At 43.4% G+C, this 13,193-nt stretch overlaps 1 protein-coding gene across 1 annotated transcript in view; it reads right to left on the bottom strand.

Moving 5' to 3' along the window:
* LOC137323576 (low-density lipoprotein receptor-related protein 1-like) overlaps window positions 1-13,193 on the bottom strand; it is a 1,400,855-nt gene that overhangs the window by 681,936 nt on the left and 705,726 nt on the right. Inside the window, exon 12 of the mRNA XM_067987196.1 lies at window positions 12,735-12,915. Within this exon, the coding sequence (XP_067843297.1) occupies window positions 12,735-12,915 (181 nt within the window). The remainder of the gene's footprint in view (window positions 1-12,734; window positions 12,916-13,193) is intronic.

Genomic DNA, 13,193 nt, shown 5'->3' with positions numbered 1-13,193 from the left:
TAATAAAACCTGGAATCAGCCACTTTCTGTGGCAGTGCTCGATGCAATGGTGAGCAAAATCATTTGGAAATAGTATCTTAGAGGACAACAGTTAATTTTAATAAATGTTGTTAAATGAAGCAATCAAAGTTCTATAGATTGACCAGACTGTGTATGCACCCAAAATGTCTCATGGGAGGGCTGGTTGTCCCCAGTGAGTTACTTTTTATGTCTTCATTGTTGATTCAGTTCTAAAACAAAGTGGAAGAAATTTGCACTTTCTGTTTTACTCCAGGTCCTGTCCTGATCAATACTGCATTCAAAACTAGAAACTAATTATGTGTAATAAAACGGCCAATAAAGTGAAGAAAATTTACCCCCAGTGGCTCAGTTGGTAAATGCACCATTTATTGTGGTACTGACACATATTTGGGGGTAATTTTCAACTTTGCCGTCTGGGCGGTACTGGTTGCACACACTTGTTGAGCCTACCCATTAAATTCAACGGAACGAAAACCGGGCAGGTTCTATACAGGGCAGGTGATCTGCTCAGCCAGGTGACGAAAATGAAAATGACCCCCTTGGACTATAAGAACCCATATTAAGTCTGTGCTGAGTTAACTGATTTTTCATCCTGGTCAGAAGTAGGGGTGTTATAATTGGCCATGGGGATCCTGAGCTATGGAAGTCTCACACCTGCCATCTATGCAGTGGCTCCTGTTGGAAAGACTACATGTGTGGATGTCAGATGAGATCAAGTCCAGGCTGAGCCCCCAGAGTCAAACAGCCTGCTGACAGTCACTTCTTAGGTTCACAAAGAACTGCCACTTGGATGAGGTAGAAGAGGGTGCCTGTGATATCTGGCAGAATAAAGCACAATGATAATTTACTTTGGCAATAAAATTATCAATAGCACTTTTGTTTGAAATATAAAGTTCCATCTACTCTATCCAACTCCAACAAATTCCTGGATACAAGGTGTTCAGGAAAGAAAGGAAAGAAAAAGAGGGGGAGTGGCAGTATTGATTAAGGAGAATATTGCAGTGCTGGAGAGAGAGGATGTCCTTGAGGGGTCAAGGACAAAATCTATTTGGTTAGAGTTAAGAAACTTTACAGGAGCCATTAACTAGTGGGTGTGTTCTATAGGCCACCAGTGGGAAGTACATAGAGGAGCAAATTTGCAGGGAAATTACAGAGAGGCGAAAGAACAATAGACTATTGATAATGGGGGACTTCAACTATCTGAATATAGACTGGGACAGTGATAGTGTAAAGGGCAAAGAAGGGGAGGAATTTCTGAAATGTGTTCAGGAGAACTTTCATCAGTATGTTTCCGGCCCAATGAGAAAGGAGGCATTGCTGGATCTAGTTCTGGGTAATGAAGTGGGTCAAGTGGAGCAAGTGTCAATGGGGGAACATTTGAACATTTAAGGAACAGTGATCATAGTATCACAAGGTTTAGATTAGTTATGGAAAAGGACAAGAAGCAATTCGGAGTAAAAATACTTAATTGGAGGAGGGTCAATTTCAGTGGGTTGAGAACGGATCTGGCCCGGGTAAATTGGAATCAAAGGGATGAAAGAGATAGACAGTAAGATGAAGCAGATAAAGGGGACGTATGACAAATGTCAGGTTGATAACACAAGTGAGAACCAGGCTGAATATAGAAAGCACAGAGGAGAAGTGTAAGAAATACGGTTTCTAGGCCAAGTCATAGTCATGTATCCCATCCTGCAAAGCGAGGCTGTGGGCAGACATTGCATCCGTGAGAATACAAAGGGAGCCAGCATCCCACACAAAATGATATGCCTCACATCAGGCAAAGTAATGAAGAATATTGCAAAGACAATAAAACGGTGAATAGACACATTGAAGACCAAATTGTCAGAAACAGATAACAAAACGTCCTGAGGCGTAATCAAAGACTCAGGACCTGGACACAGACTAATTCTGTTATGCAGGATCTTTGTTCATTTAATTAGGTAACTTTTGTCATTGGCACATACAGGATGAGACACCTTAAATGTCTGCATCCGAACAATCAAAATGCACAGAAAGATAAGGATATGTTCTTCCCCCATAAGATAGATAGAATGGACAACAGTTAACACCATAGAATGGATAAAGATATCTGGAACAATGGGCACCCTGGGTGGGGGGGGGGGGGAGGGGGTGCCCGGGATGGACGACATCATGGGACTAATATCGTTAAGCTACCAGAAGCAAATATACTTCAAAAAGATGTATAAACTGAGGCAATGTCCCACTAAAGTTAGAAGCAACTTTTGGGGTGACAGAAGCCCACACACCCTACAATACTAGGATTGATCAGCTTAAAACTTCCTTGGGACAGGTTGTACCATCCTTGTGTATTTGATATAATTGTATTATATAACATTGTTATATAAATATTTGTTGTTTGGTATAACCGCATTAGAATGTTGTTCTTGTGTCTATCATAAAGCTTGCATGTTTGGTCACACTCGGGCCCGAATCATTGTGGAAGTTATTGTTAGGAAGGATTAACAATCCTTGATAACATTAATAATAGCATATTTCCAACAAGAAGCGAAAAAGGAAATAAGAGGGGCAAAGAGAGAGTATGAGAATAGACTGGCGTTTAACATAATAGGGAATCCAAAAGTCTTCTATCGGCATTTAAATAGTAAACGTGTAGTAAGAGGAAGGGTGGGGCTGATAAGGGATCAAAAAGGAGATCTACACATGGAGACAGAGGGCATGGCTGAGGTACCAAGTGAGTACTTTACCAAGGAAGAAGATGCTGCTAAAGTCACCAGTAAAAGAGGAGGTAGTTAAGATACTGGATGGGCTAAAAATTGATTAAGAGTCGGTGCTAGAAAGGCTGGCTGTACTTAAAGTAGATGAGTCACCTGGTCCGGATGGGAGGCATCTTAGGTTGCTGAGGGAAGTAAGGGTGGGAATTGCGGAGGTACTGGCCATAATCTTCCAATCCTCTTTAGAAATGGGGGTGGTGCCAGAGGACTGGAGAATTGCAAATTGTTCAAAAAAGGGTGTAAGGATAAACCTGGCAACTACAGGCCAGTCAATTTAACCTTGGTGGTGGGGAAACTTTAAGAAATGATAATCCGGGACAATATTAATAGTCACTTGAACAATTGTGGATTAATAAAGGAAAGCCAGCACAGATTTCTTAAAAGGCGAATCATGATTAAGTAAATTGGTTGAGATTTTTGATGAGCTAACATCGAGGGTTGATGAGGGCAATGCAGTTGATGTTGTGTATATGGATTTTCAAAAGGCGTTTGACAAAGTTCCGCACAACAGCCTTGTCAGCAAAATTGAAGCCCATGGGAAAAAAAGGGGGCAGTGGCAGCATGGATATGAAATTGGCCAAGTGACAGGAAGCAGAGAGCAGTGGTGAACGGTTGTTTTTCAAATTGGAGGAAGGAGTGGTATTCCCCAGGGGTCAGTACTAGGACCACTGCTTCTTTTGATATATATTAATGACTTGGACTTGGGTGTACAGGGCACAATTTCAAAATTTGCAGATGACACAAAACTTGGAAGTGTAGTAAACAGTGAGGTGGATAGTAATAGACTTCAACAGAACATAAGAACATAAGAAATAGGAGCAGGAGTAGGCTATACGGCCCTTTGAGCCTGCAATAAGAATCATGGCTGATCTTCAACCTGAACTCCACATTCCTGCCCGTTCCCCATATCCTTTGATTCCCCTAGAGTCCAAAAATCTATCTATCTCAGTCTTGAATATACTCAACGACTGAGCATCCACAGCATCTGGGTTAGAGAATTCCAAAGATTCACCACCATCTGAGTGAAGAAATTCCTCCTCATCTCAGTTTTAAATGGCCAATCCCTTATCCTGAGACTATGCCCCTTAGTTCTAGACTCTCCAGCCAGAGGAAACAACCTCTCAGCATCTACCCAATCGAGCCTAGATGGGAAAGTAAGCTGTGAGGAGAACACAAAGAGTTTGCAAAGGGATATAGACAGGTTAAGTGTGTGGGCAAGAAAGTAGCAGATGGAGTATAATATGGGAAAATGTGAGGCTGTTCACTTTGTTAGGAAGAATAGAAAAACAGAATAATTTTAAATGTGAGAAACTAGTAAATGTTGGTGTTCACATAGACTTGGGTGTCCTCATACAAAAAACACAAAAAGTTGGCATGCAGGTGCAGCAAATAATTAGGAAAGCAAATAGCATGTTGGCCTTTACTGCAAGGGGGTTGGAGTACAAGAGTAAGGAAGTCTGACTACAATTGTACAGGGCTTTGGTGAGATTTCATCTGGAGTACTGCGTACAGTTTTGCTCTCCTTGTCTAAAGAAGGATATACTTGCCTTAGAGGCAGTGCAATGAAGGTTCACGAGATTATTTTTTTAAAATTTGTTCATGGGATGTGGGCATCGCTGGCAAGGCCAGCATTTATTGCCCATCCCTAATTGCCTTTGAGAAAGTGGTGGTGAGCCGCCTTCTTGAACCGCTGCAGTCCATGTGGTGAAAGTTCTTCCACAGTGCTGTTCGGTAGGGAGTTCCAGAATTTTGACCCAGCCACGGTGAACGAACGGCGATATATTTCCAAGTCAGGATCGTGTGTGACTTGGAGGCGAACGTGCAGGTGGTGTTGTTCCCATGTGCCTGCTGCCCTTGTCCTTCTAGGTGGTAGAGATCGCGGGTTTGGGAGGTGCTGTCGAAAAAGCCTTGGCGAGTTGCTGCACTGCATCCAGTGGATGGTACACACTGCAGCCAGGGTGCACCGGTGATGAAGGGTGTGAATGTTTAGGTTAGTGGATGGGGTACCAATCAAGCGGGCTCCTTTGTCCTGGATGGTGTCGAGCTTCTTGTGTGTTGTTGGAGCTGCACTCATCCAGCTGAAGATGGTTGGGCCTAGGACACTGCCCTGAGTTACTCGTGCAGCAATGTCCTGGGGCTGAGATGATTGGCCTCCAACAACCACTCCCATCTTCCTTTGTGCTAGGTATGACTCCAGCCACTGGAGAGTTTCCCCCTGATTCCCATTGACTTCAATTTTACTAGGGCTCCTTGGTGCCACACTCGGTCAAACGCTGCCTTGATGTCAAGGGCAGTCACTCTCACCTCACCTCTGGACCAAGGCTGTAATGAGGTCTGGAGCCGAGTGGTCCTGGCGGAACCCAAACTGAGCATCGGTGAGCAGGTTATTGGTGAGTAAGTGCCACTTGATAGCACTATCGACGACACCTTCCATCACTTTGCTGATGATTGAGAGTGGACCGATGGGGTAGTAATTGGTCGGATTGGATTTGTCCTGCTTTTTATCGACAGGACATACCTGGGCAATTTTCCACATGGTCGTGTAGAGGCCAGTGATGTAGCTGTACGAGAACAGTTTGGCTCGAGGCGCGGGTAGTTTTGCAGCACAAGTCTTCAGCACTACAACCGGGATGTTGTCGGGGCCCATAGCCTTTGTTGTATCCAGTGCACTCAGCCGTTTCTTGACATCATGTGGAGTGAATCAAATTGGCTGATGACTGCCTTCTGTGATGGTGGGGATAGCAGAGGAAGCTGAGATGGATCATTCACTCGGCACTTCTGGCTTCAGCCTTGTCTTTTGCACTCACGTGCTGGACTCTGCCGGACTCTGCCATCATTGAGGATGGGGATGTATACAGAGCCTCCTCCTCCCGTTAGTTGTTTAATTGTCCACCATCATTCACGACTGGACTGCAGAGCTTTGATCTGATCCGTTGGTTGTGGGATGAGAAGGTTGTCCTATGAGGAAGGTTGAGTAGAATGGGCCTATAGTCTCTGGAGTTTAGAAGAATGAGAGGTGATCTCATTGAAACATATAAGATTCTGAGGGGGCTTGACAGGTTAGATGCTGAGAGATTGTTTCCCTTGGCTGGAGAGTCTGGAACTAAGGGGCATACTCGCAGGGTAAGGGGTTGGCCATTTAAGACTGAGGTGAGGAGGAATTTCTTCATGCAGAGGGTTGTGTATCTTTGGAATGCTCTACCCCAAAGGGCTGTGGATGCTGAGTCATTGAGTATATTCAAGGCTGAGATAGATATATTTTTGGACTCTAGGGCAGGAAGTGAAGTTGAGGGTCAAGATCAACCATGATCTGATTGAATGGCAGAGCATGCTCGTAGAGCCGTATGGCCTACTCTTTCTCCTATTTCTTATATTCTTAAGCCCCCTCAGAATCTTATATGGTTCATTGAGATCACTTCTCATTCTTCTAAACTCCAGAGACTATAGACCCATTCTACTCAATCTCTCCTCATAGGAAAACTGTTTCATTCCAGGAATCAATCCAGTGAACCTTCATTGCACCGCTTCTAAGGCAAGTATATCCTTCCTTAGATAAGGAGATCAAAACTGTACACAGTACTCCAGGTGAAATCTCAAGAAGCCCTGTACAATTGTAATAAGATTTACTTGCTTTCATAATAAAAGCCAACACGCCATTTGCTTTCCTAATTGCTTGCTGTACCTGCATGCTAAGTTATTGTGTTTCTTGTACGAGGACACCAAAGTCTCTCTGAACACCAACATTTACTAGTTTCTCACCACTTAAGAAATATTCTGTTTTTCTATTCTTCCTACCAAAGTGAAGAATCTTACATTTCCCCACGATATACTCCATTTGCAAACTTCTTGCCCACTCACTTAACCTGTCTATATCCCTTTACAGACACTTTTGGTCCTCCTCACAGCTTACTTTCCCACCTAGTTTTGAATTGTCAGCAAACTTGGATACTTTACACTTGGTCTCTTCATTCAAGTCATTAATATAGATTGTAAATAGTTGAGGCCCAAGCACCGATCCTTGCAGCACTCCACTAGTTATAGCCTGCCAATCTGAATATGACCTGTTTATTCCTACTCTCTGCTTTGTGTCCGTTAATCAATCCTCTATCCATGCTAATATATTAGCCCCAACCCCATGAGCCCTGATCTTGCGTAACAACCTTTTATGTGGCAACTTATCGAATGCCTTTTGAAAATCTAAGTATACCACATCCACTGGTTCCCCTTTATCCCCTGCTAGTTACATCCTCAAAAAACTCTAATAAATTTATCAAACACGATGGCATTCCAGCATTTTCCCGACGACTGATGTCAGGGTAATTGGCCTGTAGTTCCCTGTTTTCTCTCTCACTCCTTTCTTGAATAGCAGGGTTACATTTGCTACCTTCCAAACTGATGGGATCATTCTAGAATTTGGGGAATTTTGGACAATCACAACCAATGCATCAACTATCTCTGGAGCCACCTCTTTTAGAATCCTAGGATGCAGGCCAACAGGTCCAGGGGACTTATTGGCATTTAGTCACATTAGTTTCTCAAGTACTTTTTCTCTACTGATATTAATTACTTTAAGTTCCTCACTCTCATTAGCCCCTTGGTTCCCCACTATTTCTAATATGTTTTTTATGTTTTCTAATGTGAAGACAGATATTAAATATTTGTTTAACGTTTCTGCCATTTCCTTATTCTCGATTATAATTTCTCCTGTCTCAGCCTCTAAGGCAAGTATATCCTTTTGTGTACTTTTGCTACTCTCTTCAACCAGGCTGGTGGAATGGGCGGACACATGGCAGATGAAATTTAACACATAGAAGTGCAAAGTTATACATTTTGGCAGGAAGAATGAGGAGAGGAAAGATAAACTAATTGGTACAATTCTAAAGGGGCAGGGAGGGGTGGGGGGTGCAGGAACAGAGAGACCTGGAGGTATATGTGCACAAATCTTTAAAGGTGGCAAGACAGGTTGAGAAAGCAGTTAAAAAAGCATACAGGATTCTGGGCTTTATAAATAGAGTACAAAAGCAAAGAAGTTAGGCTGAACCTTTATATCAGACTGGTTCGGATACAGTTCAAATAATCATAGAAAGGCTACAGGACGGAAAGAAGCCATTCGGCCCATCCAGTCAGCGCCGGCTCCACGCAACAGCAATCCAGCTAATCCCACTCCCCCGCCCTATTCCCGGAGCCCTACAAATTTTTTCCTTTTAAGTACTTATCCAGTTCCCTTTTGAAGGCCACGATTGAATCTGCCTCCACCAGGCCCTCGGGCAGTGCATTCCAGATCGTTGTGTAAAAAAATTTTTCCTTCTGTCACCTTTGGTTCTTTTGCCAATCACCTTAAATCTATGTAATCTGATTCTTGGCCCTTCCGTCAATGGGAACAGTTTCTCTCTTTCTACTCTGTCTAGACCCTTCATGATTTTGAATACCTCTATCAAATCTTCTCGCAACTGTCTCTGTTCCAAGGAGAACAACCCCAGCTTCTCCAGTCTATCCACACGACTAAAGTCCCTCATCCCTGGAATCATTTTAGTAAATCTCTTCTGCACCCTCTCTAAGGCCTTCACATCTTTCCGAAAGTGCAGTTCCCAGAACTGGACACAATACTCCAGTTGTGGCTCAACCAGTGTTTTATTAAGGTTCATAATGACTTCCATACTTTTGTACTCTATGCCTCTATTTATAAAGCCCAGGATCCTGTATGCTTTTTCAACCGCTTTCTCAACCTGCCCTGTCATCTTCAACGATTTGTGCACAAATACCCCCAGATCTCTCTGTTCCTGTACCCCTTTTAGAGTTGTACCCTCTAGTTTATATTGCCTCTCCTCGTTCTTCTTACCGAAATGTATCACTTTGCATTTTTCTGCGTTAAATTTCATCTGCCACACGTCCGCCCATGCCCACCAGCCTGTCTATATCCTCTTGAAGTCTATCACTATCCTCCTCACTGTTTACTTCCCTTCCAAGTTTTCTATCATCTGCAGATTTTGAAATTGTGCCCTGTACACCCAAGTCCAAGTCATTAATATATATCAAGAAAAGCAGTGTTCCCAGTACTGACCCCTGGGGAACACCACTGTACACTTGAAAAACAGTCTGAAAAACAACTGTTCATCACTACTCTCTGTTTCCAGTCCCTTAGCCAATTCTGTATCCATGTTGCTACTGCCCCCTTTATTCCATGGGCCGCAATCTTGATGATAAGCCTGCCATGTGGCACTTTATCAAATGCCCAAATGCCTTTTGAAAGTCCATATACACCACATCAACTACATTGCCCTCATCTACCCTCTCTGTTACCTCATCAAAAAACTCTATCAGGTTAGTTAAACATGATTTGCCTTTAATAATTTGGGCTGGCTTTCCCTAATCAATCCACATTCGTCCAAGAGACTGTTAGTTCTGTCCTGTATTATCGTTTCGAAAAGTTTCCCCACTGCTGAGGTTAAACTGACTGGCCTATAGTTGCTGCGTTTATCCTTACACCCTCTTTTGAACAAGGGTGTAACATTTGAAATTCCCCAGTCCTCCTGCACCACCCCCATATCTACAGATGTTTGGAAGATTATGGCCAGTACCTCCTCAATTTCCACCCTTACTTCCCTCAGCAATCTAGAATGCATCCTATCTGGACCGGGTGACTAATCTACTTTAAGTTCAGCTAGCCTTTCAAGTACCTCTTGTTTATCAATTTTTAGCCCATCCCGTATCTCAACTATGTTTTCCTTTACTGAAACTCTGGCAGCATCTTCTTCCTTGGTAAAGACAGATGTAATGTACTCATTTAGTACCTCGGCCATCCCCTCTGCCTTCATGATTAGATCTTCTTGATGGTCTCCAATCGGCCCCACCCCTCCTCTTACTACCCGTTTACTGTTTACAGGCCTGTAGAAGACTTTTGGATTCCCTTTTATGTTTTCCGCCAGTCTTTTCTCATACTCTCTTTTTGCCCCTCTTATTTCCTTTTTCACTTCCCCTCTGAACTTTCTATATTCAGCCTGGTTCACATTTGTGTTATCAACCTGACATCTGTCATACGCCCCTTTTTTCAGTTTCATCCTACTCACTATCTCTTCTGTCATCCAGGGAGCTCTGGCTTTAGTTACCCTTCCTTTCTGCCTCGTGGGAATGTGTCTAGACTGTACCCGAACCATCTCCGCTTTAAAGGCCACCCACTGTTCAATTACAGTTTTGCCTCCTAATCTTTGATTCCAATTTACCTGGGCCAGATCTGTTCTCATCCCATTGAAATTGGCCCTCCTCCAATTGAGTACTTTTATTTTAGAGTGGTCCGTGTCCTTTTCCATAGCTATTCTAAACCTTATGATACTATGATCGCTACTCCCTAAATGCTCCCCCACTGACACATGCTCCACTTGGCCCACCTTATTCCCTAGAACCAAGTCCAACAATGCCTCCTTCCTCGTTGGGCCAGAAACGTACTGGTTAAGCAAGTTATCCTGAACACATTTCAAAAATTCCTCCCCCCTCTTTGCCCTTTACATTATTATTGTTATCCTAGTCCAAATTAGAATAGTTGAAGTCCCCAGTTATCACTACTCTAAAGCTTTTGCACCTCTCTGTAATTTCCCTGCAAATTTGCTCTTCAATATCCTTCCCACTAGTTGGTGGCCTAAAGAATACATCCAGTAGTGTAATGCACCTATTTTATTTCTTAACCTCTAACGAAATAGATTCTGTCCTTACCCCTCCAGGACATCCTCTCTCTCCAGTACTGCAATATTCTCCTTAATCAATACTGCCACCGCCCCTCCTTTATTTCCTTCTCTAGCTTTCCTGAACACCTTGTATCCAGGAATATTTAGTACCCAATCCTGCCCTTTTTTGAGCCTGGTCTCCTTTATCACCACAACATCGTATTCCCATGTGGCCAATTGCGCCTGCAGCTCACCAACCTTGTTTACCACCCTTCGTGTGTTTACACACATTCACTGCAAACCAGTCTTAGACTTTCTTGTACTCTCTCTTAGTCTGATCCCACCTAATACTGTACTATTACTTGCTTTCGTGCTATCTTTCTCCCCAATCCTTTGTGCCCCTTGGTTCTCCTTTCCATTGCTCCATCCTGGTGCCCATTTCCCTACCAAATTAGTTTAACCACCACCACCCGCGCCCCCACCCACACACAGCACTAACGAATCTCCCAGCTGGAGTACTGTGTCCAATTCTGGGCACCGCATTTTACAAAGGATGTGAAGGCCTTAGAGATTGTGCAGAAAAGATGTAATAGAGTGGTTCCAGGGATGAGGGACTTCAGTTACGTGAATAGACGAGAGAAGCTGGGGTTGTTCTTCTTAGAGCAGAGAAAGTTAAGAGGAGATTTGACAGAAGTGTTCAAAATCCTGAAGGGTTAGATAAAGCAACTAAAGAGAAACTGCGTCCATTGGCGGAAGGGTCGAAAACCAGAGGACACAGATTTAAGGTGATAGGCAAAAGAACCAAAGGATACGAGAAAAACTTTTTTTTTAAAACACAGCGAGTAGTTATGATCTGGAATGCGCTGCCTGAAAGGACAGTGGAAGCAGATTCAATCATGGCTTTCAAAAAGGAATTGGATAAATACTTGAAGGGAAAAAATTTGCAGGGCTACGGGAAAGAGCGAGGGAATGGGACTAACTGGATTGCTCTTACAAAGAGCCGGCATGGGCTTGATGGGACGAATGGCCTCCTTCTGTGCTGTAACCATTCTATGATTCTATGAAATGTTTCTTAGCTCTAACCTCAGATATAAACCTCAACTGCACCATTTCAGGCATGGAGATATATCCAATCATGAGTGGGCACCTCCAGGAGAGAAGGGAGGAAACTGGAGGGGAAGAAATAATTTGAAAAGTCAGGAAGCAGCAGCATCTCGATCATTTATCATGATTGTTATGAAGGTTATCATACAATACACCAATTTACAATACATGCAAAGCTTTTTTGTAAATTGACATCCCAAAAATTGCAGATGCAGTGAGTTAGCACTTGAGACCTGGGTTCAAATCCAGTTGAGACATGGAATGAAAGCCTTCTTTTTCTGCTAACGCCCACCTTCTCAAGGGCAATTAGGGATGGGCAATAAATGCTGGCCTAGCCAACGACGCCCACATCCCATGAATGAATTAAAAAAACATGCAACCTAACCAGTTGTCCTTTAAGAGTCCCGAACAAAAAAGGCAAGCTATTTTAAAAAAATAATTACCTGAAGGTGGAGTGCTCCTCCCGGCTTCACATTAAAACTGTGGGCTGTTGCTGGCTACAGCCTACCCCCATCGCAATTGCTTTCTCCCCCCAACTTCCAGACTCACCTTAGGTCCTCAACCAGCGTACTAACTGTTCAATCTTGCTGTGCCCCCTTTTCTCCCCACCTGTGACTGGCAGGCTGCCTCCAGGGCTGCGATTGGCATCCACAGCTTGCTGGTAATGGAAAATTAAGGTTGGCAGTCAAGTTTGCCGTGGTCCTGCTGCCGGCCTCTTTGGGCGTGTGCGACGTAATCTGCACGCAGATCGCGCCTTGATTGGCGGGTGATCCAATTTCTAGGCCAATTGGTCAGTCAGTCTGACATTACAATGCTTCTAGTATGTAATTTGCACTTCAACTTGTGCAGGTGGACTGGAATTGCTGTTTAATATCTCCTACTTGTATTGTATCTTGTGCCTGTAAAAGGATTGTTTAAGGAAATGACAGATTTTATGGGTAACTTTATATTAGACCTTAAAAATCCAGGAAATAATAGTTGATCATTTGCAGATTTACAGTGTATTTCCTGTAGGTCCATGGTGTTAGCAAAAGCCTTTTACTGAGCAATAAGGATGTACAATCTGTATTAAATGCCAGTCCCCCAGGGGTATCATGTGTATTTGTCTTTTTATTAGGCACAAAGCGCTTTGTGAGTCCAAGTTTACTAATATTCCAATAGGATGAGTTTGCTGAAGCATGAAATAGAAAGCACTCACCCATGTAAAGGATCCAGAACTATGGCTCTTGGATGTGACATTTCACCTTCTACCAAGGTCTTCCTGGTCTGAGAAGCCTTCTCCAGTCTGGCTACACTTATAGTCTTCTTGTAACTATCATCTGTCCAGTACAAGTTATTTCCGATCCAGTCCACAGCAATACCTTCAACATTATCCACACCTGGAAATTGAAAGTAAAAAGGTTGGTGACGCTTGGGAGTTAAAATGGGCTCATGTGGGCGAGCCGAGGCGAATTGAGGTGAGTCTGCCACCCGTCCCGCCAGACCCACGATCACCTCTCGCCCCAGCTCAAAATTGGGACTATATTTCCTATGCATAGAACATCTTTGATGTTTTCATTAGCACTGTTCAAATAATTTTTAACTCTCAGTTCAAAGCTGGTAACAGGCAGCAAGATGGTAAGCAACATGGAGTTCGATATCTAGGGGTAGAGTTTCC

This window comes from Heptranchias perlo, chromosome 7 (assembly GCF_035084215.1).
Source record: "Heptranchias perlo isolate sHepPer1 chromosome 7, sHepPer1.hap1, whole genome shotgun sequence".
NCBI lineage: Eukaryota > Metazoa > Chordata > Chondrichthyes > Hexanchiformes > Hexanchidae > Heptranchias > Heptranchias perlo.
The sequence above is the reverse complement of the archived record's forward strand: the minus strand, read 5'-3'. Positions and strand labels throughout refer to the sequence as shown.